The following is a 27,970-nucleotide window of genomic DNA, read 5'->3' as shown; positions in this document are numbered from 1 at the left end:
TCACGTGTGCGGAGCGGCTTCTCATTGGCTGCGCTGTCTGCCGCTCCCAGCCGCAGTTCCCGCCCACTGCTAGAGACGTGATGGGCTGCTGACGCTCGCCATGTTGTTTCCCCTGGCGGCCGATAGAAGAAGCCGGGGATACGGAGAGCTGCTCCAGGCTCAGACGGGCGGCGCTGCTTCACGCCCAGACTGCAGACTTTATCATCCACGTTCACACAGGACAGGTTCGTGCTGGAGCTCTTACCTTACGGACCCCGCTCTGTGCTGTTACATAGACTTGTGATGTCAGTTTAACAACTGCAGCTTCGCCTCGTAGACTAGTGCGGATATGGGGTAATGTGCTGCTTATGTACGGCGCTCCTGTCTATGTGTGCGCAGAGTACTGAGGCTGGGGACTGTCCTACCTGCTGCCCTCTCTGCCCTGTCCTGGGCCGCTCACACCTGATTGTTAGATATGTCATAGGAAAGCCTCACTGACGGCAGCTCTCAGCCCCCCCTTTTCACTCCACTTTAATGGTTTGGCCTGATAGTCTGTATTTTTTCTGAAAACTTCAGGCACACAAATGGTACCTGTGGGCATTAGCCACACACCTGACTTACAGATGCCCGGCACACAGACCGTGCCGCACGCCTGTCCTATAGAGCTGCCCGGCACACAGACCGTGCCGCACGCCTGTCCTATAGAGCTGCCCGGCACACAGACCGTGCCGCACGCCTGTCCTATAGAGCTGCCCGGCACACAGACCGTGCCGCACGCCTGTCCTATAGAGCTGCCCGGCACACAGACCGTGCCGCACGCCTGTCCTATAGAGCTGCCCGGCACACAGACCGTGCCGCACGCCTGTCCTATAGAGCTGCCCGGCACACAGACCGTGCCGCACGCCTGTCCTATAGAGCTGCCCGGCACACAGACCGTGCCGCACGCCTGTCCTATAGAGCTGCCCGGCACACAGACCGTGCCGCACGCCTGTCCTATAGAGCTGCCCGGCACACAGACCGTGCCGCACGCCTGTCCTATAGAGCTGCCCGGCACACAGACCGTGCCGCACGCCTGTCCTATAGAGCTGCCCGGCACACAGACCGTGCCGCACGCCTGTCCTATAGAGCTGCCCGGCACACAGACCGTGCCGCACGCCTGTCCTATAGAGCTGCCCGGCACACAGACCGTGCCGCACGCCTGTCCTATAGAGCTGCCCGGCACACAGACCGTGCCGCACGCCTGTCCTATAGAGCTGCCCGGCACACAGACCGTGCCGCACGCCTGTCCTATAGAGCTGCCCGGCACACAGACCGTGCCGCACGCCTGTCCTATAGAGCTGCCCGGCACACAGACCGTGCCGCACGCCTGTCCTATAGAGCTGCCCGGCACACAGACCGTGCCGCACGCCTGTCCTATAGAGCTGCCCGGCACACAGACCGTGCCGCACGCCTGTCCTATAGAGCTGCCCGGCACACAGACCGTGCCGCACGCCTGTCCTATAGAGCTGCCCGGCACACAGACCGTGCCGCACGCCTGTCCTATAGAGCTGCCCGGCACACAGACCGTGCCGCACGCCTGTCCTATAGAGCTGCCCGGCACACAGACCGTGCCGCACGCCTGTCCTATAGAGCTGCCCGGCACACAGACCGTGCCGCACGCCTGTCCTATAGAGCTGCCCGGCACACAGACCGTGCCGCACGCCTGTCCTATAGAGCTGCCCGGCACACAGACCGTGCCGCACGCCTGTCCTATAGAGCTGCCCGGCACACAGACCGTGCCGCACGCCTGTCCTATAGAGCTGCCCGGCACACAGACCGTGCCGCACGCCTGTCCTATAGAGCTGCCCGGCACACAGACCGTGCCGCACGCCTGTCCTATAGAGCTGCCCGGCACACAGACCGTGCCGCACGCCTGTCCTATAGAGCTGCCCGGCACACAGACCGTGCCGCACGCCTGTCCTATAGAGCTGCCCGGCACACAGACCGTGCCGCACGCCTGTCCTATAGAGCTGCCCGGCACACAGACCGTGCCGCACGCCTGTCCTATAGAGCTGCCCGGCACACAGACCGTGCCGCACGCCTGTCCTATAGAGCTGCCCGGCACACAGACCGTGCCGCACGCCTGTCCTATAGAGCTGCCCGGCACACAGACCGTGCCGCACGCCTGTCCTATAGAGCTGCCCGGCACACAGACCGTGCCGCACGCCTGTCCTATAGAGCTGCCCGGCACACAGACCGTGCCGCACGCCTGTCCTATAGAGCTGCCCGGCACACAGACCGTGCCGCACGCCTGTCCTATAGAGCTGCCCGGCACACAGACCGTGCCGCACGCCTGTCCTATAGAGCTGCCCGGCACACAGACCGTGCCGCACGCCTGTCCTATAGAGCTGCCCGGCACACAGACCGTGCCGCACGCCTGTCCTATAGAGCTGCCCGGCACACAGACCGTGCCGCACGCCTGTCCTATAGAGCTGCCCGGCACACAGACCGTGCCGCACGCCTGTCCTATAGAGCTGCCCGGCACACAGACCGTGCCGCACGCCTGTCCTATAGAGCTGCCCGGCACACAGACCGTGCCGCACGCCTGTCCTATAGAGCTGCCCGGCACACAGACCGTGCCGCACGCCTGTCCTATAGAGCTGCCCGGCACACAGACCGTGCCGCACGCCTGTCCTATAGAGCTGCCCGGCACACAGACCGTGCCGCACGCCTGTCCTATAGAGCTGCCCGGCACACAGACCGTGCCGCACGCCTGTCCTATAGAGCTGCCCGGCACACAGACCGTGCCGCACGCCTGTCCTATAGAGCTGCCCGGCACACAGACCGTGCCGCACGCCTGTCCTATAGAGCTGCCCGGCACACAGACCGTGCCGCACGCCTGTCCTATAGAGCTGCCCGGCACACAGACCGTGCCGCACGCCTGTCCTATAGAGCTGCCCGGCACACAGACCGTGCCGCACGCCTGTCCTATAGAGCTGCCCGGCACACAGACCGTGCCGCACGCCTGTCCTATAGAGCTGCCCGGCACACAGACCGTGCCGCACGCCTGTCCTATAGAGCTGCCCGGCACACAGACCGTGCCGCACGCCTGTCCTATAGAGCTGCCCGGCACACAGACCGTGCCGCACGCCTGTCCTATAGAGCTGCCCGGCACACAGACCGTGCCGCACGCCTGTCCTATAGAGCTGCCCGGCACACAGACCGTGCCGCACGCCTGTCCTATAGAGCTGCCCGGCACACAGACCGTGCCGCACGCCTGTCCTATAGAGCTGCCCGGCACACAGACCGTGCCGCACGCCTGTCCTATAGAGCTGCCCGGCACACAGACCGTGCCGCACGCCTGTCCTATAGAGCTGCCCGGCACACAGACCGTGCCGCACGCCTGTCCTATAGAGCTGCCCGGCACACAGACCGTGCCGCACGCCTGTCCTATAGAGCTGCCCGGCACACAGACCGTGCCGCACGCCTGTCCTATAGAGCTGCCCGGCACACAGACCGTGCCGCACGCCTGTCCTATAGAGCTGCCCGGCACACAGACCGTGCCGCACGCCTGTCCTATAGAGCTGCCCGGCACACAGACCGTGCCGCACGCCTGTCCTATAGAGCTGCCCGGCACACAGACCGTGCCGCACGCCTGTCCTATAGAGCTGCCCGGCACACAGACCGTGCCGCACGCCTGTCCTATAGAGCTGCCCGGCACACAGACCGTGCCGCACGCCTGTCCTATAGAGCTGCCCGGCACACAGACCGTGCCGCACGCCTGTCCTATAGAGCTGCCCGGCACACAGACCGTGCCGCACGCCTGTCCTATAGAGCTGCCCGGCACACAGACCGTGCCGCACGCCTGTCCTATAGAGCTGCCCGGCACACAGACCGTGCCGCACGCCTGTCCTATAGAGCTGCCCGGCACACAGACCGTGCCGCACGCCTGTCCTATAGAGCTGCCCGGCACACAGACCGTGCCGCACGCCTGTCCTATAGAGCTGCCCGGCACACAGACCGTGCCGCACGCCTGTCCTATAGAGCTGCCCGGCACACAGACCGTGCCGCACGCCTGTCCTATAGAGCTGCCCGGCACACAGACCGTGCCGCACGCCTGTCCTATAGAGCTGCCCGGCACACAGACCGTGCCGCACGCCTGTCCTATAGAGCTGCCCGGCACACAGACCGTGCCGCACGCCTGTCCTATAGAGCTGCCCGGCACACAGACCGTGCCGCACGCCTGTCCTATAGAGCTGCCCGGCACACAGACCGTGCCGCACGCCTGTCCTATAGAGCTGCCCGGCACACAGACCGTGCCGCACGCCTGTCCTATAGAGCTGCCCGGCACACAGACCGTGCCGCACGCCTGTCCTATAGAGCTGCCCGGCACACAGACCGTGCCGCACGCCTGTCCTATAGAGCTGCCCGGCACACAGACCGTGCCGCACGCCTGTCCTATAGAGCTGCCCGGCACACAGACCGTGCCGCACGCCTGTCCTATAGAGCTGCCCGGCACACAGACCGTGCCGCACGCCTGTCCTATAGAGCTGCCCGGCACACAGACCGTGCCGCACGCCTGTCCTATAGAGCTGCCCGGCACACAGACCGTGCCGCACGCCTGTCCTATAGAGCTGCCCGGCACACAGACCGTGCCGCACGCCTGTCCTATAGAGCTGCCCGGCACACAGACCGTGCCGCACGCCTGTCCTATAGAGCTGCCCGGCACACAGACCGTGCCGCACGCCTGTCCTATAGAGCTGCCCGGCACACAGACCGTGCCGCACGCCTGTCGTATAGAGCTGCCCGGCACACAGACCGTGCCGCACGCCTGTCGTATAGAGCTGCCCGGCACACAGACCGTGCCGCACGCCTGTCGTATAGAGCTGCCCGGCACACAGACCGTGCCGCACGCCTGTCGTATAGAGCTGCCCGGCACACAGACCGTGCCGCACGCCTGTCGTATAGAGCTGCCCGGCACACAGACCGTGCCGCACGCCTGTCGTATAGAGCTGCCCGGCACACAGACCGTGCCGCACGCCTGTCGTATAGAGCTGCCCGGCACACAGACCGTGCCGCACGCCTGTCGTATAGAGCTGCCCGGCACACAGACCGTGCCGCACGCCTGTCGTATAGAGCTGCCCGGCACACAGACCGTGCCGCACGCCTGTCGTATAGAGCTGCCCGGCACACAGACCGTGCCGCACGCCTGTCGTATAGAGCTGCCCGGCACACAGACCGTGCCGCACGCCTGTCGTATAGAGCTGCCCGGCACACAGACCGTGCCGCACGCCTGTCGTATAGAGCTGCCCGGCACACAGACCGTGCCGCACGCCTGTCGTATAGAGCTGCCCGGCACACAGACCGTGCCGCACGCCTGTCGTATAGAGCTGCCCGGCACACAGACCGTGCCGCACGCCTGTCGTATAGAGCTGCCCGGCACACAGACCGTGCCGCACGCCTGTCGTATAGAGCTGCCCGGCACACAGACCGTGCCGCACGCCTGTCGTATAGAGCTGCCCGGCACACAGACCGTGCCGCACGCCTGTCGTATAGAGCTGCCCGGCACACAGACCGTGCCGCACGCCTGTCGTATAGAGCTGCCCGGCACACAGACCGTGCCGCACGCCTGTCGTATAGAGCTGCCCGGCACACAGACCGTGCCGCACGCCTGTCGTATAGAGCTGCCCGGCACACAGACCGTGCCGCACGCCTGTCGTATAGAGCTGCCCGGCACACAGACCGTGCCGCACGCCTGTCGTATAGAGCTGCCCGGCACACAGACCGTGCCGCACGCCTGTCGTATAGAGCTGCCCGGCACACAGACCGTGCCGCACGCCTGTCGTATAGAGCTGCCCGGCACACAGACCGTGCCGCACGCCTGTCGTATAGAGCTGCCCGGCACACAGACCGTGCCGCACGCCTGTCGTATAGAGCTGCCCGGCACACAGACCGTGCCGCACGCCTGTCGTATAGAGCTGCCCGGCACACAGACCGTGCCGCACGCCTGTCGTATAGAGCTGCCCGGCACACAGACCGTGCCGCACGCCTGTCGTATAGAGCTGCCCGGCACACAGACCGTGCCGCACGCCTGTCGTATAGAGCTGCCCGGCACACAGACCGTGCCGCACGCCTGTCGTATAGAGCTGCCCGGCACACAGACCGTGCCGCACGCCTGTCGTATAGAGCTGCCCGGCACACAGACCGTGCCGCACGCCTGTCGTATAGAGCTGCCCGGCACACAGACCGTGCCGCACGCCTGTCGTATAGAGCTGCCCGGCACACAGACCGTGCCGCACGCCTGTCGTATAGAGCTGCCCGGCACACAGACCGTGCCGCACGCCTGTCGTATAGAGCTGCCCGGCACACAGACCGTGCCGCACGCCTGTCGTATAGAGCTGCCCGGCACACAGACCGTGCCGCACGCCTGTCGTATAGAGCTGCCCGGCACACAGACCGTGCCGCACGCCTGTCGTATAGAGCTGCCCGGCACACAGACCGTGCCGCACGCCTGTCGTATAGAGCTGCCCGGCACACAGACCGTGCCGCACGCCTGTCGTATAGAGCTGCCCGGCACACAGACGGTTCCGGGCGCCTGTCGTATAGAGCTGCCCGGCACACAGACCGTGCCGGGCGCCTGTCGTATAGAGCTGCCCGGCACACAGACCGTGCCGGGCGCCTGTCGTATAGAGCTGCCCGGCACACAGACCGTGCCGCGCGCCTGTCGTATAGAGCTGCCCGGCACACAGACCGTGCCGCACGTTTATCTTATAGATGCCTGCCACACACCTGTCGTATAGATGCCCGGCACACAGACGGTTCCGGGCGCCTGTCGAATAGATGCCCGGCACACAGACCGTGCCGCACGCCTGTCGTATAGAGCTGCCCGGCACACAGACCGTGCCGCACGTTTATCTTATAGATGCCTGCCACACACCTGTCGTATAGATGCCCGGCACACAGACGGTTCCGGGCGCCTGTCGAATAGATGCCCGGCACACAGACCGTGCCGCACGCCTGTCGTATAGAGCTGCCCGGCACACAGACCGTGCCGCACGTTTATCTTATAGATGCCTGCCACACACCTGTCGTATAGATGCCCGTCGCACAGACGGTTCCGGGCGCCCGTCGCACAGACGGTTCCGGGCGCCCGTCGCACAGACGGTTCCGGGCGCCCGTCGCACAGACGGTTCCGGGCGCCCGTCGCACAGACGGTTCCGGGCGCCCGTCGCACAGACGGTGCCGGGCGCCCGTCGCACAGACGGTGCCGGGCGCCCGTCGCACAGACGGTGCCGGGCGCCCGTCGCACAGACGGTGCCGGGCGCCCGTCGCACAGACGGTGCCGGGCGCCCGTCGCACAGACGGTGCCGGGCGCCCGTCGCACAGACGGTGCCGGGCGCCCGTCGCACAGACGGTGCCGGGCGCCCGTCGCACAGACGGTGCCGGGCGCCCGTCGCACAGACGGTGCCGGGCGCCCGTCGCACAGACGGTGCCGGGCGCCCGTCGCACAGACGGTGCCGGGCGCCCGTCGCACAGACGGTGCCGGGCGCCCGTCGCACAGACGGTGCCGGGCGCCCGTCGCACAGACGGTGCCCGGCACACAGACGGTGACCTCCGATGAACCTGGCACTTGTCTGTTGGGGATCTCATTCACTGACTGTTAGCGGAGATCTTGCCCAACAAAGTTTGTTAGAAAGTTTTATAACTTCTCATAATACACTGATGTGATTCAATGAGTGGGAAATAATTGGTTGATTCCTATACCTGCTATGAACAGTGGGCAGCGTGAGTTGTGCTGGCACATGTAGTGTCCTTCACCATCAACCATTGTGACCTGCCTAGAGGAAACTACACAACTGTCAGGTGATCGGTCACAGGAGGCCTGCAGTGTTGTAGTCATGTCTCACACGTGGGATGGGGGGATAATGGAGAACAGATGCTAGCAGGACTTTTTATAGATGCTTGATCATGCATAGCCACCTATTCACTGCTACTTATGAGAGTTATGGAAGTCTACTTGTGAAGGGCAGCTGTGCATGAGCAAACACAGAGACGTTTAAGGTTATGTGCGCGTGATCAGGATTTGCTTTCAGAAATTTCTGCAAGGTTCTGCACCTCATGGCAGCAAAAACGCTGCAGAAAATCCGCAGCATTTTTCATGCGTTTTTGCCTGCGGATTTGCCATGCGTCTTTTCCAATGCATTGTATAGGAAAAACGCAGGCAAAAACGCACAAGGAATGGCCATGCTGCTTCTTTTAATGCACAGAAAAATCCTGATCATGTGCCCAGATCTTGTAAAATCTCATAGAAAATGCTGGGATAAGGTTTGCAATGCGTTTTTAGGGCCAATTCCGCGTGAATTTACCGCATCAAAAACGCATAAAAAAGCGCACCGTGTGCACATACCCTTACAGAATGGTTGCTGGCTGTATTGTGGTTCTCATCATGAAGGAGATGTGAACCGGTCATTACACTAATAGCCGCCCACTTGAAAATTGCATTTGGAATCCAACTTCAGGACAAAAAAAGTCAGAGGCGGCACTGTGATAGTTGTAAGTTCCAACACGTACCACACAAGATGGTGGCACAATTTTTCAGTGGGCGCTGTAAAGGCAGCAACGCTTCATACCCTGTGAATTTTCACATTTTTCATGCTGCAACTCAATTTTATATGATGTATCAACACAAAGCAGCAGGTATTTTTGAAGTGTAAGGGTTCACTCACACTGGCGAGTATAACTCGGCCAAGTACTCTCTGATGTTTCATCAGCACTCACTCCAATGTTATACTATGGAGCAGTGCTGACTAGAGTTTTTTTTCTTTCCTCATCCCGAGTCGGCATGAGGAAAAAAAAAACGCTGCATGCTGCAATTGGCAGCGTATGTTGGACGGTGCACACTCATACAAGTCTATGGTTGCGTGCAAAACATCGTACTTCGCTCGGATGTCATCCGAGTGCAATCCGATATACGCCGACTCACACAATGGAAAAGATGGAGAAATTAAGTTCTCCATCTTCTCTGCACCTGTGATCCGATTCTCGCATTTTCAAAAATGGCTTTCTTGCCACTCTTCCATAAAGGCCAGATTTGTGGCATATACAACTAAGGGCTTGTGCACACGACTGTTTAATTCGCACTAGTGCTATCTGTGGTTTTGACGGATAGAAGTGGTACCCATGTTATTCTATGGGCTGTGCACATGTCCATGTAATCCAATGAAAAAAATCGCAGCATGCACAATTTGCCTTCAAGAATGGGACTTCGGGCATGTGCCCATTCATGTCTGAGTCGCTGAAAAAAACTGTACTGCACTCAGATGATTGAGTCCGAGTGCGGTCTGACATAATGGAGAAGGTGGAGAAACTTTTTTTTTTTTTTTTTTTTTTTTTTTTCACCTCCAAGAAAATTGAATCACAATCTTCAGATCTATAATTTTAAAATATTTATAAAACCTTGTATCATTTCCTTCACAATTACTTGCTAACTAATGTTGGTCTATAACATAAAATCCCAATAAAATCCATTTGTTAGGTATCTGTTGTCTGAACGATGCTTCGGACAATCGTTTGGCTGATGGCCATGTCAGCCAACTCTTCCATATACAGGAGGGCTCGCCGGGCGTAGCGCTCCTCCCCAGTGACTTGTTGACTGGTGGCTTATCTCCGGGAGAACAATGCAATTGGCAGTCTGAAATTGGACGTGCCTGCAACCTGAAGTAGAAGAACGTTCGCTGGCTTATAGGTAAACTCGTTTCTACCAACTGTAACAGCCTAATAAATTAGTCACAAGAGAGAAGGCTAATAAGGCCCCGTTCACACGTTCAGTATTTTACCTCCGTATTTGTAAGCCAGAACCAGGAGTGGGTGATAAATACAGAAGTGGTGATGTGTTTCTATTATACTTTTCCTCTGTTTGTTCCACTCCTGGTTTCGGCTTACAGATACTGACGTAAAATACTGAATGTGTGAACATGGCGGAATATTGAGTATATTCCAAAATTTCAATACAGTCTTATACAACCAGGAGACTCTGCTACTGTAAATAATACAATAAAACTATTCAATCATGAGTATGTTAAAAAATGCAATAAAAAGAGAGAAAACACAAGGGGAGGATAACATGATGCAGGATAAAGTAATAATAACATATCATCCCACCTTCATGTGAAGAAGCGGACACAAGGTGCATCGGGTGCTCTCTGGACACGCTGGCGCCTCTCTGGGATTATGAAGTGGTTTATTTTGCTTTAGAAGGTTATCCTTTTCTTCTACTCTGGTGGGATACCACCCTGATTACACCATTCTTATAGATCAGACTTTTTATATCATGTTCTAAAAGATTGTCTCCCTCTAGTTGCACTTTCATTGTGACTGGAGTAACTTTAGATTTTTGATATATACCTCATTGGTCATCCTCCCACCCGGTAATGAAATTTTGTTAATATCATTAGGATTTTTGTATTATTTATAGAAGAGTCTACTTGTATAGTATTGAACGAAGGAAGAAGATGCCAAGGACCCCTTAATCTGATTAAAGCTCACTCGTCTGGACTCGCTCTTGTTACAATGAGGACAATCTCTAAGGCGAAGTGCCCACGATGCAGAAATGCTGCAGATTTTCTCTGCATCTCCCTGGCAGGAAAAACGCATGCGGATTCTCCATGCGTTTATCACGCGTTTTTGCATGCATTTCCGCATGCGGGTTATCAAGCGCTTTTCCAAGCGATTTTAGCATCACTTGGAAAGTGCTTGACAACTTGGTCACACTATATAAATCCATGCAAACAGCATTGATGTATGTAGTGTAACCAAGTTAATAAAAAGAATAAAAAATGGAAAAAAAAAAAAATTATACTCACTCACCGGTGTCCCCCGGTCTCCTGTACGATGCGTCCTGGCTCCCCGGCGGCTCGTGGTAGTGTAAAAGGACCTTCCATGACGTCATTTAGCCCTGTGACAGGTCACGCGATCGCCGGCGTCAGTGGTCGCGTGACCTGTCACTTGACTAAATGACAGAAAAAACTGATGGCACTTCCAATACAAGAAATACGTGTGAACAGGTGCTTACTAGGAGGATCTACCTCCATTTACAATTAACAAACAAAGTAGCACTCTGGAATGCTTAGTATATAATTATGAAGTATGAAATATGAATAGCATTACTGCTGTGGAATATAGAAATAAATGAGAAATCTTGGCGCATAAATTGGTCAATTCATATGTACCTGACAGCCGCGATAAGGCGTTTCTCGATGTCAGGACCTACCAATGTGAATACCTCTCTAAGAGACATCCGTCTGCTTATGTGTGGGAAAGTAAGATCCTACTGCAATTAAAACTACCTGCGGCATCAGGGTGGAGTGCTCAGTCAAAGCTTAAACATAGAACACAGCAGTAATGCTATTCATATTTACATGCGCTAAAATTTCTCATTTCAATTTTCTACAGCAGTAATGCTATTCATATTTCATACTTCATAATTATATACTAAGCGTTAGAGTGCTACTTTGTTTGTTACATGACTAAATGACATCATGGAAGGTCCTTTTACACCATCACGACCCACCGGGAAGGGAGGACGGATCACTGAGGAGACCGGGGGCCATCAGAAGGTAAGTATAATGTATATTTTTTTTATTTTAAATTCTTTTTTTAACAGGTTCTCTGGTACCCGGGTCTGGAGGAGAGTCTCCTCTTCTCCAGACCCGGGTACCATCTGCACATTGATCGCTTAATATCCGCATGTGCACATGTAGTCATGCGGATATTAAGCGATTCAATGCAAGTCAATGGTGGCAATTACGCTGCGTGTCCACAAAATTAATGGACATGCTGTGTATTTTTCCGCAATGATAATCCGCAGCGGAAATTTCCGCAGCATGTGCACAGCACATGCGGATTATCATTGGGGACCATGGGGCACGTATTACCAAGCGTTTTTTAAGCGTTTTCGCTGTGGAAATTCCGCCGCAAAAAGCGTTTGAAAAACGCATAGTGGGCATGCAGCCTAAGACTTGCCTAGTGTACCAGTCACTGACTTTGTTCCAGCCTCAGCATTCGGGTGCCCTGACCCTCTTCACCCCTATTGTGATGAGAGCTTTGTTTCCACTCTGCCTGACTTTATGTGCAGTAAGCTTCTTTTCCTTCCCATTTTCTGCTTCTTTTGAGTTTGAGGCACATGACTTTTGATCAGAATTTATGTGGAGCTTGATCACTCTCGTTATATGTTGGCCTCATGACTCCTATTTGAGACGACCGTCATTTTCACTGAGAATTGCATTAGTGGTTCTTCCGCTGCCACTTCTTGTTAAAGACCCTTTTTCTGATCACACTTGTTGCTTGTATTATGACTTTAGCGGTGCGCCTTTTTTCTGCCATTTATTAACTAATAACTTGGCATAACAGTCTTCCTTGGGACTTTGGCCTGCTATCAAACTTCCCGATTTGGCGTTCCTTATGTAAAAGTGTTGCACCTTCTCCCCTCTCCCCATTGAAGGCACTGATTGCTCAGTTTAAGCCACGTATCCATGTGTACGATGGAGTCTGGAGAGAGATGGACACCTTAGAGTGCTTATTACATTCACTGGTACTTAAAGGGACTGAAATCAATGACCACATTACTGTGGCCAGTGATTAGCTGCTGCGGTCACCTGGTTCCCATGTGTCGAACCAATCCTGGGAGAGTGGATCTCCTAAATGTAATTTCTAAAACATCTTTACATCTGGTTTTTCTTTTCTGCTTCCTTTTGGTTCTTTCAATGGGACAATAATTGGTATAGAAAAAAACTTTTAAAGGGAACCCTTCATGTCCATAAATGCTTATAAACTGCAGATATGGGGGTTAATCTACAGGTTGTCGCCATCTTCCGAGACCCGTAATGTTTTCATTTTCCGGTCGATGGAGCTGTGTGAGGGCTTATTTTTTGCGGGGCGAGATAATGTTTATAATTGATACCATTTTGGTATAGACGTAACATTTTGATCACTTGTTACACCATTTTTTGTTGTATTGCAGCTACCAAAAAACTGTGATTTTGGAGTCCTTCAGTTCTTTTCATTTACTGGCCTGTTAATTACTTTTATATTTTGAGAGATCGGACTTTTCTGAATGCGGCAATACCACATGTGTATTTTTATTAAGGGAAAACAAAGGGGTGACCCCCCCCCCTCTTTTTTTTCTTTCCTGTACTTGTTAGTCCCGTTAGGGGACTTGAATATTCGATCTTCTGATCAATTGTACTATATACAGCAATACCACAATATTGCTGCATATGATAAAAATCAGTCTCCTGGGTTTCAAGGGAGCTCTATAATGACAAGCATGGAGGTCTTCAACAGACCCCCGGCTGCCATAGCGACCCACAATCTTGTCACTGGAGCACCGATGGTCATATGGAATGACTCGCCCTCATGCCGGCGCATTGTTGATTTCACAGTTAGCCAGCGGCATTTAACAGGTTAACTGTGAGCCTGCTCCATGCACCCGATACCAACTTTCACCATACATGTACGGCAGATGTCAGTAAGGGGATAATATCTGCTGGAAAAAAAAATAAAACAAATATGTTGTGCATATGTTAATTTTTTTTGTGTGTGTGTTTTAGCGCATTTTAGGTGGATGTCAGAGTGGTCCTACCTTAAAAAGACTTCTAGTGCACATACCTAATAATGTATGCCATTTGTATAACGAAATCTGGTGACAGAGCCTCTTTAAATGGCAGTGCGTTGTATGATACATACCCCCATAAGATTCACGCTAATGAAGGAGGGGGAATATTGCAGCATTTTAATTATTTTTTTTTTTGCATAAAAGTACCCAATTGACCCCATTATAAAGCAGTGGGGTATGACCTGCCCTTATGGAACAGAAAACTGAAAAATGACAATGCACATGTGAACTCGGCCTTAGTGTCAGTGAATTCCTCCATAATTATGGGCTCTGTTGGGTTGCATCATTTCACTGCATGTTCTATCATAAGCGTCAGATGCCGGGTTATTACTGATAGTCCATGCTCCAGTCATATGACACGTGTGCTGCTGTACACTTCAGTGAGGAGCAAACAAAGTGTCCTTGGTTCTGTAGACTTCCATACCGGTTGTCAGCTGTTTATTTTCCATGAAGAAGACGTTGCCACTTAAACAGAGTCTTGTTTCATCGCGGATTTGGGACCATTATTTTAATGTTTCTGTAACTTAGGATGTGCTGCATAAATAAGTCACCAGCCATCACCTCTCCTTTTTCCTTTTATATGTTCCCTAAATACAGGGAAAGTTACATACCCTGTTCTAAAGTTGCCACCCTTCTTTTTATACGTGTATTATGGACAGAGCCCAAAATCTTCCTAATTTTTATGGATTGTCCATAAATTCCCTGGTGATTGATAAGTTTGCCACCTTGTGTGGCATATTCTTAGCTCTTTGGGGCCCAGATTTTGGCTCCCTAGCAATGAAAGTGATGGTGTATGTTGGCAATATGTCATTCCTACCTCCAATAGGTGTCACTATCATAGACGGAGGGCTAAACTGTAATAATGAGGACAGATGTAGTGTGCAGGGTGGATACTTGCAAGCCCCCATTATTACCCACCGCTGTAGATGTAAATGCAACAATTCCAGTCACTAGCAGTATAACATTATTGGATCTTTTGTGTACCAACTTTTTTTTAATCTAAGATTGCATGTGCTGTCACATTATAATATACTGATTGATGTTGGGCTGCCCCCCTCCCGCCCCATACCAATCCCAAATTGTATAGTCACCACTACATCATTACATTCGGAACTGGGACAGCTACAGTGATGGTAGCTTGGATTGTACAGAATTGCAAGAGACCAGTTGTCCTGTAGTGATCTACTGCTGATAAAACACTGATTCAATCGAAACATGAAAAAAAACAGCCCAGTAAGTGACACATTGCTATAATTGGGCTTTCTTCCTTTATATGATGGTGCTCTCAAACTGCATAGCAAAATCTGGCAACAGATTCCCTTTAAAGGAGTTGTTCAGAAATTGGGAAAGGTGATCGATATTTGATCGGTGTGCGACGCCCGGCACCACCTCTGCTCAGTTTTGGAGCTCCATCAGTTGCATTGTGACCGTGGCCGGGTACTTGCTACACATTCCCCCCTCCCATTGATTCAAATAGGCCACACTGGTAATAGCTGCTCAACAGGGGGTGCCGGGTGTTACACCCCCCAACAATCAGATATTGATAAAGATAGGCCATAATATAACAGTCCGGGACAACCCCTTTAGCTGTGTATTTCCCTCGTTCATTTATAATTGTGGAATATATTCATCCTAACAAGTCACACATATATTTTTCTTTTTTTCCCTTTTAGTTGCTGAGTGATGTCGGACAGTGAAGTGGGAAGGTATGAACACAACTTTACCATTTTATTCTTAAAGCAATGATTAAAAGGAACCTGTCGGCAGGATTTACCCCTGTAAGTCCATAATAGCACTGCATGTGTGTGTTTTTAACCTTTTTTAATGATCTGGTGATTTCTCATTTTTTTTTCCAGCTTCTTTCATTTTTCTGTTGCTATATGAGGGCTTTTTTGTGTGACAAACTTAAATTTTGCATGAAACTATTAATTTTACCATATAATGTGAAATGGTAAAAAAAACAAAAAAAAAAACAAAACACACAGTTCCCCATTGTTTTTTTGGGTTTGTTTTTACAGCATTGATTGTGCTGGAAAAAATGTCTGGCAACATGACTCCTTGGGTCACTACAAGTATGGTGATCCCAAACTTCTAAGGTTTTTATTATACTTAAAACAACAAAACCTCAATGTGATTTTTTTCCTATTGATGGAGCTGTGTGAGGGCTTGTTTTATGCACATTGAGCTGTAGTTTTTATAAATGCCATTTTCAGGGTACCTACAAAGTTTTTGATCCTTTTTTTTTTTTTGTATTTTCAGGGTGGTGGAGAGGAAGGGTAGTGACCAAAAAAAGGAATTTGGAAGTTAGATTTTTTTTTTGTTTTTCCTTTTTCAGGATTTAATGTACAGGTTAAATAACTTTCTATTTTGATAGATCAGACCGTTAAGAATATGCATATGTGAAGCATGCTTCTTTTTTTTACATTACTTGTTTTAGAGCGGGGAAAATGCAGTGATTTAAACACTTTTTTTTTTTTTTTTTTTTTTTTTTTTTTTTTTTTTTTTTTAGTCCCCACTCATAGTATTTGAACCTGTGTTCGTTTGTTCGCTTATAGTATAAGACTTTAGTATTTCAGTACATAGTGTAATTGATGTTCTGTGAAGCCCCGCCAGAAACTGGGTTTCATAGAAGGTCTAAGATGTCAGTCATATGAGCATTCAGCAGGACTCCAATTCGATGGTAAGGCATTGACTCGCCACAATCGTCTAGTGGGGGGTGCTGATGTGAGCTGATGTATGAGTGATTGACTGCAGCATTTAAATGGTTAAACATCAGTCAATGCAAATACTCGTTATGTAACACAGCTCACACCTTATTGAAATGGAGCGGGCTCAGTTCCTGAGGACGATCTGTACACTCGGCACATGACCCATGCACTGATTTAGATTGTCCCCAGAGTTTGTATGAAGTTCCCTGTGTTTTTGGAAGTCCATTCTACTAATATCAAGAGGGGTTTCATGTCCCAACAAGGCCCTCTCCGCCTCTTTACGCAAAAGCATCATGCCTATACTGCGCTCATAGGGAAACACCCTGTAGCCTTAACTTCTGAAGTCAGGGCTAACACCGCACATTGATGGTGCAAGGTGGAAGCAGAAAAGGCCTGATTGGGACATCAAACCTGCCTTTATGGGCATGGCATTGTCAGAATGGGCTATATTGTAAAGCAGTGGGTGCCCACTAGTGATGAGCGAGCATATTCGTTACTCGAGATTTACGAGCATGCTCGGGTGTTTTCTGAGTATCTTCAGCTTGCTCAGGTGTTATGTTTGAGTCACGCCGTGCGCATGATTTGCAACTGTTTGACAGCTTTAATACATGTGAGGAATGCCTGTTTCTTAAGCATTCCTCACATGTATTAAAGCTGTCAAACCGTCGCAAATCATGTGCACAAAGTGACTAAAACATAACGGCCGAGCGAGCTGAAGATACTTGGCGCGCACTCGAGCTTACTCGCTCATCCCTAGTGGCCACCTCTTTGTCTGGTCTAGCTAATTATATTATGAGGCACTACCATATTCAAGTGTTTTTGTGAAACCTTAGATAACTTTCGATAAATACTAGGAATGATAGGAATCTGTATTAAAGGGGTTGTACACTACTATTTAAAATATGTCAAAGCGTTTTTATCATGAAAAGCAGCTTCTTTATAATTACCTCGCTCTGCCTGTGAGCGGCACTATCGGTGGCCGCTCACAGGCAGCACGTGACACCCCGCTGATAACCCGTCTATTGAGGCATTGAGGCGTGACTCAGCGCTGGGGTCCCCGCGGTTGCTGCTGGGTTGTGGGCGGGGTTATTCCCCACCGCGTCACACCCAGCATCCACCGTGCGCTTTCCCAATGAATGGGGAGAGCGCTCGGGGATAACCCCGCCCACAACCTAGCAGCTACCGGTGGAACGCGGAAGAGAGAAACTCCTGGCTGCAGCCTGGACTTGACGTCAGCGGATGTCAGAGCTGGCTGCAGCCTGTGAGCGACCAGTGATAGCACCGCTCACAGGCAGACAAGGCAGAGGGAGGTAATTACTAAGAAGCTGCTTTTCATGATAAAAACGCTTTGGCATACTTTAAATAGTAGTGGACAACCTCTTTAAATGACACATGCAGTGCTTTCATTAGCTTACAGGGGTAGATCCTACAGATGGGTTCCCTTTTTACATTTTGGGGAATGAGTGTGTTTTTGTTTAATCACAATTTCATCTAACTGGCCCTCTATTGTGAACATAACTGTGAGGGATGCCTTGCTTCCTGGCTAGAAAACCTACAAATGCAGCTATTGCAGGGGGGCTTTGACGTGTATTAGTTTTTTTTCCTCTTCCAGACCTTAGTTGAGGTCTGTGCTAGTCTTTAGTTGTGTTCAACTTATGAAATAAAAAAACATAGCTGGGGCCTAGAAAAATGAAATTAGGGTAGTTCTTTGCAGTGGTTACTAATGGGGAAGTTAAACTTCATTGCCAAAACAGAAAATAATTTTATAATTGTTTTTTTTTTTTTCCATTTCTGCCTAAGGTTCCAGTTTGAGAAACTGCTGAGCATTTCCAAGCAGTGACTGCAGTGTATTGGCTCCATGTCACATATTACTGCAGTATTTGCACTTGTCCTGTTATTTTCTATGTGATATTATCTGTATAAATGTTGCACAAGAGCAGGGTGTTGTCCTGATTAGATCACCAGCTCTTTTAACTAACTGGTCATCAAGAACACAGATAACTTAATCTTTTTTTCTCCCTCTCACTAGAACCACAAGTTGAAGACAGATATTTTGTATAACTTTTACAATGGCATCAAAGTCTTCGTTACTGAAAGTAATACTTTTGGGAGATGGAGGTGTGGGGAAGAGTTCTCTGATGAATCGGTACGTTACCAACAAGTTTGATACTCACTTATTTCACACGATAGGAGTTGAGTTCTTGAACAAGGAGCTTGAGGTGGACAATCATATGGTCACCATGCAGATCTGGGACACCGCAGGCCAGGAACGGTTCAGGAGCTTGAGGACCCCTTTCTACAGGGGATCTGACTGTTGTCTGCTCACATTTAGTGTAGATGACTTGCAAAGCTTTCAGAACTTAAACAACTGGAAGAAAGAATTCATCTACTATGCCGACGTCAAAGACCCAGACAGTTTCCCATTTGTGGTTTTGGGAAACAAAATTGATATCACTGAACGTCAAGTATCCACGGAAGAAGCACAGAATTGGTGTAGGGACAATGGGAACCATCCATATTTTGAGACAAGTGCAAAAGATGCCACCAATGTGGCGTCAGCATTTGAAGAAGCTGTCAGAAGGGTTCTGGCTATTGAAGACAGATCGGACCAGCTGATCCACAATGACACAGTTAATCTACATAGAAAACCCAAGTCTAGTTCAGCATGCTGTTGACTTCTGCTCGACACACAACAGCTACTGCACCCGGTGGAGCCATTCATCATGCAAGAAGAAGCCCACCAGGTCATCACACTGGAGTTTCATTAATAATTCTAATAAGACCACTTAATGGAGAAGCCATAGACATTACAAGAGGTATCACTTGCTGGAGGAAATGTCACACATTTTGTGTACTTAAAATTAACATGTATTAATGTAACTAACAAGTTTTATTGTAATGGCGTAAGCAAAGAGAAACCTCTCCTAAAGGTTATGGCCTCGTGTCCATGATTATTTATATGCAGTAAGAAAAGCAGGACTTCTTTCTACCAATGACACTTAACCACCCCAACCCCATTCTCCCCTCTGCCGTTTACTCTGTTCGCTACTTAGTGGGTACTTATGGCTAGTTTTGTTAGACTTATTACCAACAGAATTTTGCCACTATTTGGTACTGTCCCTCATTCTAGACTTGTTAAAACCATTCACATTATAATTAACTTTATTTTAAAATTTGGTCTTCATTACCCTCTGTAGAGAGCCAATGACATGGTGAGGGGGCTGCTGTGCTGCCGTTGTGCTGTAAGTGATGACGCTCTCATGCTGCCTCGGGATGACAGTCCCTCAATGTGCTGAATGTCATCATTGACTTTATAGGTGTTGCCGAATTCTGCCTTCAATCATTCACCACTCATGTTGTGGGAGAATGAACTGTTTCCGTGGACATATAGAAACCATTCTCTGCAGCTTCCCAACATGATGAATCGCAGAAAGAACAAGAGAAAACAAACTAGAGCAGTCATACAGTATAGTCTAGAACACAGCAACTTGTGCTAAGAGTCCCTCAACCGCATAAGCCTGCAGTTGTTGTGCACTCAGTAAGGGGTCTGGCTCCACTCTCTGCTTCGGAGCTTGTGTGATAGGAGGCATAATGGGAGTAGTGGAATTGCACACGCTACAGAGTAGGGAAGGAGCTACGGCAATGCAGGGCAAAATGAGGCAGCGCTGCACAAATACTAAGGAGTTATGGGAAATGCTGTGTTTTACATGTCTCTAAAACTATACGTGCCCAGCAGGAGTAAGGGGAGTATACAAAAGGCACCAAAGCCGTCAATCATCACGAAGTAGCAGAAAAGCATGATCTGGTTCCCAGACTTCCTGTATTAGTTTGTGTTATATTTTTTGCTGTAGGAAAAACCTTTACCTCCTTTTATTATAGATGCTGATTTACTAACACCTCGACACCAGATGAATTTGAACATGCAACATTTTCATAGAGGTATTGGGCAATCCAGGTTCAGGGTTTAAACATAATGGGAGTAACTCAGATGTATATTTCTCATCACTATACAGCAGAACGTAGCTTTCTGTCAGAGAACTGTACATCATATAAAGCTCAACGTGTTGGAGCATAGCCCTCTACAAACCACAATTTTGTGATTGTGACTTATTGGTTAACCATATCTGATGAGTAGATTTTAGTATGGGCTAGTTACTTCTTTGAAGAATCTGTTCAATTGTTTCATTTGGGTCAATTGTCATTACTACACAGAATTACCCAGCACCCCCTTCCTCTCTGGTCTGATATAACATTGAAGAACTAGTTTAGTTGATCCCTGGTCCTGCAAAAACTCTGCAAAACAGTTGTAGAGATCGGCGCGCCTTAGAATTTTCTTAAGCCAAGCTCAGATGGCTGTGTGAGAAATGCAATTTTGCATTTATATGCCACCTGTATGTCCAGTTTTGACATTCATATTACAACTGTCTAGCACATAGTTTTATACATAAACAACTGAAAAAATAATTCAAGGACAAATACAGTTTCCCGTGTTAAAGTGGTTGTTCGGTCTTAAACTGCAAGTCTGCAGTCCCTGTTGGGCAACAGCAGACTTATGAATCCTCATGGCGTGCTGTGAGGGTTCTCCAGTATCAGCGCTGGGAACGGTGCTCACATGACTAAGTATGCGATATGTATACTGCCAGCCACGATCCAACTAGACTGTTTCTGGCCTCGCTCAATAACTTACATTGAGCTCAGCCGCACCCATCTAGTTGGATTGTGGCAGGCACATGACCGCCGTTCCAAGCGCTGACACCGCAGAATGCGCGGTTTGACCATTCACAAGTCTGCAATCGCATAGAGAGACTGCAGACTTGTGGTCTTACACTGGACAACCTCTTAAAAGAAAATTATTAATGTGCACAGACTGAAAGTCCGCATGTATAAATATTCATTTGAACTACTCCATTCAGTTACATTGGTCTGTGTGCAGTCCTTTTGTCATATACAGTAAAAATTAGGTCCTCTAAACGAGAGCCCCAGGGCCAAATTCAGACATGCATATATATTTACAAACTGGCCATGGCTATGCTGACCTGAACTTCACAGCCTCATATACTTAAAGAGGTTGTCAAGCAACTTTCTGCCAATCTGTGCATCAGTCTGTACGCTGCTCATGATAGACTTGGGCCAAATTCAGACGTCTATGTGCGTGAGTAGAATGATGTGGCTGAGAGATTGCACCTAACACTCAATCTTTGACCTGCAGCAAAAATCTGCAACAAAGTACAGTATAATTTAATGCATATGAGTGGGGGTTAATAAAAATAAATGTCATGTACAGCAGGAGCAAGTTGTACAGATCTGAGTGTAGAATTAGGACACATTCTCCCATCATCGTCATTTACAACCCCTTTATGCGCGTCTGATTGCGGCCTATTTCACATGGCGCTCAGTGCACAGACCTTCCACAGGTCTCCTGACCAGAACTACCAAACTAACAGCTGTAAAGGCATAGAGCAGGCTCTTAATTCAGGCTAAGTTCATGGCACATGAAATATGTTCATCTGAAGGTGTCTTTAGGTCTTTAAAAGGGTAGTTTTTTGAGCAACTTAGAGCTCTGCAATATCTTCCCTTCCTGGTTTCTTGTGGGGACCGGCTCTCCTACTTGAGTGACAGTTCTGGTGAATAGTAGAAATGTAGTAATAGTAAATCTATAAAGCTTGGCTTAAGTTCTACTGTAACACATTCAGCCAACAGTAGCTTGTTCTGAGTCTACACTGTTATCGTTATAGTCACACGCTGAGATAACTGAGCATTTGAACAAGCAGAAAAGTAAGAGCTAGGATGATTTTGCACGAGGTTTTTGATGCTTAGTATTTTCGTTGCACAAAAATGCATAGTCTTACAATTTCAGCAAAGTGGATGGGATTTATAGATTTTATTTTTTTTTTTTATGTGGCGTAAAATGACCGGCGGTGCGTTTTTGAAATCCGCAACATGTTAAAACTCAGCGGACTGGCAAAAGAAATTATGTGCACGTTTTTCACATTGAACACCATTAAAGAGGTTGTCCACTCCTTTTACACTGATGGCCTATCCTTAGGATAGGTCATCAATGCCTGATTGCCTGGGGTCTGACACCCAGCACCCCCGCCAATCAGCTGTCGTCGGTGTTGGCGGCAGCCAGAAGTACTTACTTGTGGAGCTGGCGGTCTACTTGTAGTGGCCGGGGCTTGGTACTGCACATCCGCCTCCTATTCAAATCAATAGGAGGCGGATGTGTGGTACTCTGCGGCAGTCACTACAAGTAGACTGTCATCTTGGCAAGTAAGTACTTCTGGCCGGCGGCTACCAACACCGATAACAGCTGATTGATCGGACCCCAGCCGATCAGACATTGATGGCCTATCCCAAGGATAGGCCATCAATGTAAAAATAGTGGACGACCACTTTAAATGCAGGAAAAAGCTTGTAATCCACACATATGACTATATCAATAAAGTTTTGTCAAAGCCAAATACCAGGAAGTATCAAAAACAAATCCGCTTTATTTAAAGCATGACATAGAAACGAGACAAAAACAGCTGTGTCAAAAATACCAGTAGTCTAATTTACTTAATGGGTACAGAAATGCTTCAGAAATTCCGCAACATCAAAAACTCACCAAATACTCTTTGTGGAAACGTAGCCTTATAACTGCAGCTTGACTGGGGCAGAGGGGGAGGGAGGTGAGCAGTTATTAGCTGTAGAGAACCCCTCTCCTGCAATGGAACTATTTTGTGCACTTGGCCAGTGATTGAGCTCCATGGAAACCAGCTGTGCACCACAAAAGAGAAAAGCTCTCCTTGCAGGAGAATGACAGGAAATAGAAAAAGCTAGTCAACTGCAAACTTAAATATTTTCTTGCTGTCTAATTAAAGTAATTTAATAACTTGAGAATACCCCTTTAATAATGTCAACTCTTAGTTCTCAATATTATTAACTAGTTTGACGTTACCTGGCTATAAGAACGTTTGGGGCCCGCTTTTGCACACCAGTCTTAATGATCGGGTTGCTGGAGTAAGATGTGCCTAATTCTTTAAGAGGCGCATGCCATTTAATGAATTAGACGAATCTTACAACTGATATGTGCTTCTGTCAGAAATGTTATTCCAGTCTGTACTCGAGTAACATATCTGCTGTATGGTATGTCATAGCTTTTCATGAATTTGTGGGATGAGCTTTACCATGTCCTTCATAGACTTGCATTGAAAAGTGACATCCGGCTTGCTCTAGCAGGTCACAAACTGCTGGAGACCGATGGGCGCGGCAGGAATAAAAGGTGAAGACTGCGTTGTGTAAGTATAAGGCTAGGTACAGGGAACTTTGGTTAGAAGCACCACTCCAGCACTGTAATAAAAGCACTGCTGGAGTGGTGCTTTAAATAATTTATATTTATAAAATATTGATAAAAAAAAACAAAGGGAATGAAAGCACATACGTGACAACCTAACCTTGTAAGCACTGCGCTTCTTACTTAGGATACTGGGCACCACTGATAGACTGCAGTGCCGGACAGTAATCAAGGGAACAAGCTGTACACAATAGAATCCATCCATCCATCCATCCATCCATCCATCCATCCATCCATCCATCCAATTTTTAATAAGAAATAAGTTGCTTTGTAATTTTGACCATTAAAGAACTTGAGAATAAGCATTTAATCCATTAGGGGCTTTATTGAGATTGGAGAAATAGTAAACAAAAAAAGTTAAGATAAGAAGTAAAGAGGTGTGTTTTTTTTTCCCTAAAATGTCCCTCTCCTATTTGAGTGTAGTAGTAATAAATAATAACGAAGGTTAACCAGGATAGGCCATCATTGATGTGGTACTCTATTTTAAATGGTAAGAAACCTATTTTAATAGTTTGAGAATCAGTGTACATGATGCTAATAGGGTGAGCTAAAATCTTAAAACTCCATGTCGATTGTGTAAATCCAAAGGGCTTGTTCACACCAGTGCTTTGGTTGCCTTTGTAAGTGTATTGTATACAACAGGATATGATACAAGCAGTGAGGTGGATTGTGCCCCCTGCAGCATTACCAAGGGTCCGGGGTAATCCCAGCAGGGGTGCCACTCCGGGGAAGCCGCTCAGTGCATGGAGCAGGAGCGGCCCACAGCAGAACAAGCCCTATGTACAAAGAAACTGAAATACAAGCTATTTCCTAATAACGTGTCTTAACTATAGATTACATATAGAAACAAAATACTATATTTTTACCAAACTTACATTCCAGTTTTAGTTTACAAATGCGTCATTCAGGGAAATGTATAATTTTCTGTTGAAAGTGATCTTACTAACATGGTGAAACTCTGTAGAAAATGTATTTTTATTAGCGTTTCATATGCCAGTGCCTCTGAGTACATTAGGCTCTTCCCTATCATTCTGTGCACCAGTCAAATCAATGTCTACTACGGGCTGGTCTACTTTGCACTATAAGTTACATCAAATCCTACTAAATTGGGCTAGAGACACATTTTACAAGGGCAAAAAGTTACACATTATGGAGCAAAAACTGTTTTTTTTCTTGCCATAAAACTGGTATACTGCAATTAATAAAATCCACCTTTGTGTTTAGTTTATAAAAGTATGTCGACATCCAGATGTCTTATCCATATTTTCTTAGCGAGGAGCTAATTCTGAACTAAGTAACCTGTACCAGTCACCATTTCTTACATGTTTGCTGTTGTTAATACTTGCATTTCCTAAAATATGCTGTTGTCAGTTTATTCATACATTTCTATTTCATTAAAGGTGTGCCAGTCAGCGTTAGCATTAATTCTGTAATACCCCCAACTAATAACATCCAGGTGTCAATTTACTCAATTTTGGTAAATGGGAGCAGATGTGCTGGATGAAAGAGGTGGTGCAGTACAATGGACATGAGACACTGCCTTACACTGGCTCTTGGTTGTGCCAATATTTGAGGCATTTTCGGTACAGCCTAGCGAGGTACAAAATGTTTCTGAGATGTATAAATCAGGTACAAGGCATGTACGCCAGATGTTTGGTGGGGAATTAGGCCACTATAAGGGTATGTGCACATGATCTGTGCTGTCAGTGCTTTGAACACAGTATACTTTATGCTGCGTCCAAAGCGCTGCACGCAGGTGAATTTGCATGAGTTCATTGAACACATGCGGATTCACCGCATCCTATACATTGCACTGATAGAATTTCTCTTGCAGAGAGTAGGGACTCCGCCAGAGAAACTGACATGCTGCACTCTGGAAAGATGCGCCACATGTCGGTCTCCGCGGGTAATCCACAGGAGCACGGAGACACATAGTGGGCATGGGATTTCTACAAATCCCATCCACTATGCTTTAACATCTGCCTGCTGTGGATTGCACGCAGTGCAAATGTGCTGTGTCTAATCCGCAGCCATGCCTGACCATGTGCATGTACCTTAACACATCTATGAACTACTGTGTGGGTTGGAAGACCATGACTGAAGCAGTTGGCGCCTTTGCGGAGACCTAGCAGTTGAGTCGGGTGTTCTGATCTGAGCATGGACCGTGAGTCACAAATATGTGAAACCTGGCACACTTGGCTTGGTCCATCTTCTGCAACGTGTTCCAAAATGCCTGGCCTCACAATTCAATCAGTATCCACATAGTTTGGCTAGGCAGCGCATGTGTTTATTGCACTATTCACATTAGTATATCACAAAGCCATGTTCTTTGTGATTTGTTAAGCTGGTAGTTTGCTTACACATTAGTATATACAACAGCAGCCACATCCACAACTGTGTACACTCTCCAGATACATACGTGAGTGCAGACCTGAGGTACTGTCCAACTGGTATTACAACCACTGACTGCATCCTGTGCACAATGTGTCAAAGTCCCAAAAAGACTTACCTTGAATGTTGAAATTGGATAAAAGGTTTATTTTTGATTGTGTGTGCTAGATTTTTGTTTTCTGAACATCTTCCCTGCTAATGATTATATAGATAAGCTACCAATAAAGCATTTAGAAATGGAGTCTGTATGTGTGATTTTATTTTATTTTTTTCCACACTGTCAGACTAGAGTGGGGAACCTTTAGTCTTCCATAGGCCATTCGGACATTTATAACATCATTCAGGGGCCAATCAACATTATCTACTTAAAAATTAGCCTCATTTTGCTTTCCTTCAGCTGTAGGGGTCATAGTCAGTTTCTGGTAATGCTTAAATTCATTCCTAAGAAGAGGCCATGGTAATGTTCCCACCTTAGCAATGCCCTGCCCTAGAGCACAATCGCACACACACGGAGTTCAGCAGTAGATTCCTCATCTTGGGCCGTGAATGATGGATGTTACCGTGTGTGAAAAATTAGCCTGCTAGATTTGGTCAAACAGCTCCGCTCATGTGATGGATTCAACGGCTTCTCCTTTAACTTCAACAAAAAAAGAAAAATAATCATGTCCATTTCTCTTGGAAAGATCGACACACTTCATCATATCTTTGTATGATTTTGTAGCACTTAAAGGGAATCTGTCAGTAAGTTTGACACCGTAAGTTGCCCTGTGCACCACACTTACTCTTCTACCCTCTCATTAAGTCTCAGTGGAAACATCAGTGTGTTACATAATGCCAGATGGAAGGGGGTGATGGATAGAAGTAGTTTCATCTAAATCACAGTGAAGATTCCATGGAGACTTACGGTGGGGGTATGTGATAGTAAGTCTCCGTGGAGGCATTAGTTATTTCTGAGTGGGATGGATGCGAATGATGAAACCTAGAGATGAGCGAACCCGAACTGTAACATTCGGGGTTCGTACAGGACACCTAGTGTCCAGTGCTGAATTCTTAACACGGACTTCTGGAACTCTCTTACGAGAGATTTTCCTGCGCCAACATTCAGGTCCCCATTGATTTCTATGGGGTTCAAGTTCTGGTACCCAAACCGAACTTTGTACTAAAGTTCGGTCGAATCCGACCTTCCACTGGTCTGCTCATCTGTAATGAGGACAATGCAGATGAGGTTTGGGTGTGTCCTGGTAAAACCTCCAGGCTTTTTTTTCTGGGTATATGTACAGCACAAGTTACTGTGCCTAAGCGATTACCTTTGCAAGCCGTATGCTCCCCACCCGTGCTATAAGAACCGAGACAGTTGTTGGTAAAATGACTGGGAGATGTCATGACATATACCTCTTACAGGTATACTTTGCCACGGTCAAAGACTGCATACTGCATAATATACTTTCTCTTATGTATAAGAAAGCTCAGTAAGTGCTCACCACCTCAGTCAGGTGAATGAAGGCCTATAGCTACAATTGAGGAATATGATGGGGGTATACACCCGAAGCAAGGCATCGACACAATGAGGCTGATTTATAAAGCTGTTTAACTTTTAGACAGTGCAAACTTAATACTAGGCAGTCTTGCAATGCACCAAATTATTATTGTAGCCCATCTTTATACTGTAGTCTAGCCTTACACCATCTGTTAGCTTACTTTGGTCCATTCCATTAAGTTATGACAAATTTTGACCCATTTCTAGAAAAACCACATCCCCCTTGTTGATCATGTTCAAAATGAGTCAAACACATGTGGTGCAATGCATGTAAGCTTGGTTGTTGCCTGATAAACCACATGTACATTAATTAATGCAGCATTTCATGGTTCTGGTAATAAAAACAAACCCATCTCTTTGATATTGGC

At 48.3% G+C, this 27,970-nt stretch overlaps 1 protein-coding gene across 2 annotated transcripts; it reads left to right on the top strand.

Annotated features, from left to right (window-relative positions):
- Window positions 1-36: 36 nt before the first annotated feature.
- RAB9A (RAB9A, member RAS oncogene family) lies at window positions 37-26,304 on the top strand. Of its 2 annotated transcripts, none has more exons than XM_073664692.1 (3): window positions 37-224; window positions 15,304-15,408; window positions 18,368-26,304. In XM_073664692.1, the coding sequence occupies exon 3, from the start codon at window positions 18,408-18,410 to the stop codon at window positions 19,011-19,013; it is 606 nt and encodes a 201-aa protein (XP_073520793.1). In that variant the 5' UTR covers window positions 37-224; window positions 15,304-15,408; window positions 18,368-18,407; the 3' UTR covers window positions 19,014-26,304. The 2 variants fall into 2 exon arrangements, with proteins under 2 accessions (XP_073520793.1, XP_073520792.1); XM_073664691.1 differs by having other exon boundaries at window positions 38-224; window positions 15,304-15,336.
- Window positions 26,305-27,970: the final 1,666 nt, after the last annotated feature.

Source organism: Phyllobates terribilis, unplaced genomic scaffold (genome assembly GCF_046119375.1).
Source record: "Phyllobates terribilis strain yellow unplaced genomic scaffold, ASM4611937v1 Scaffold_2__4_contigs__length_985480577, whole genome shotgun sequence".
NCBI lineage: Eukaryota > Metazoa > Chordata > Amphibia > Anura > Dendrobatidae > Phyllobates > Phyllobates terribilis.
The sequence above is the reverse complement of the archived record's forward strand: the minus strand, read 5'-3'. Positions and strand labels throughout refer to the sequence as shown.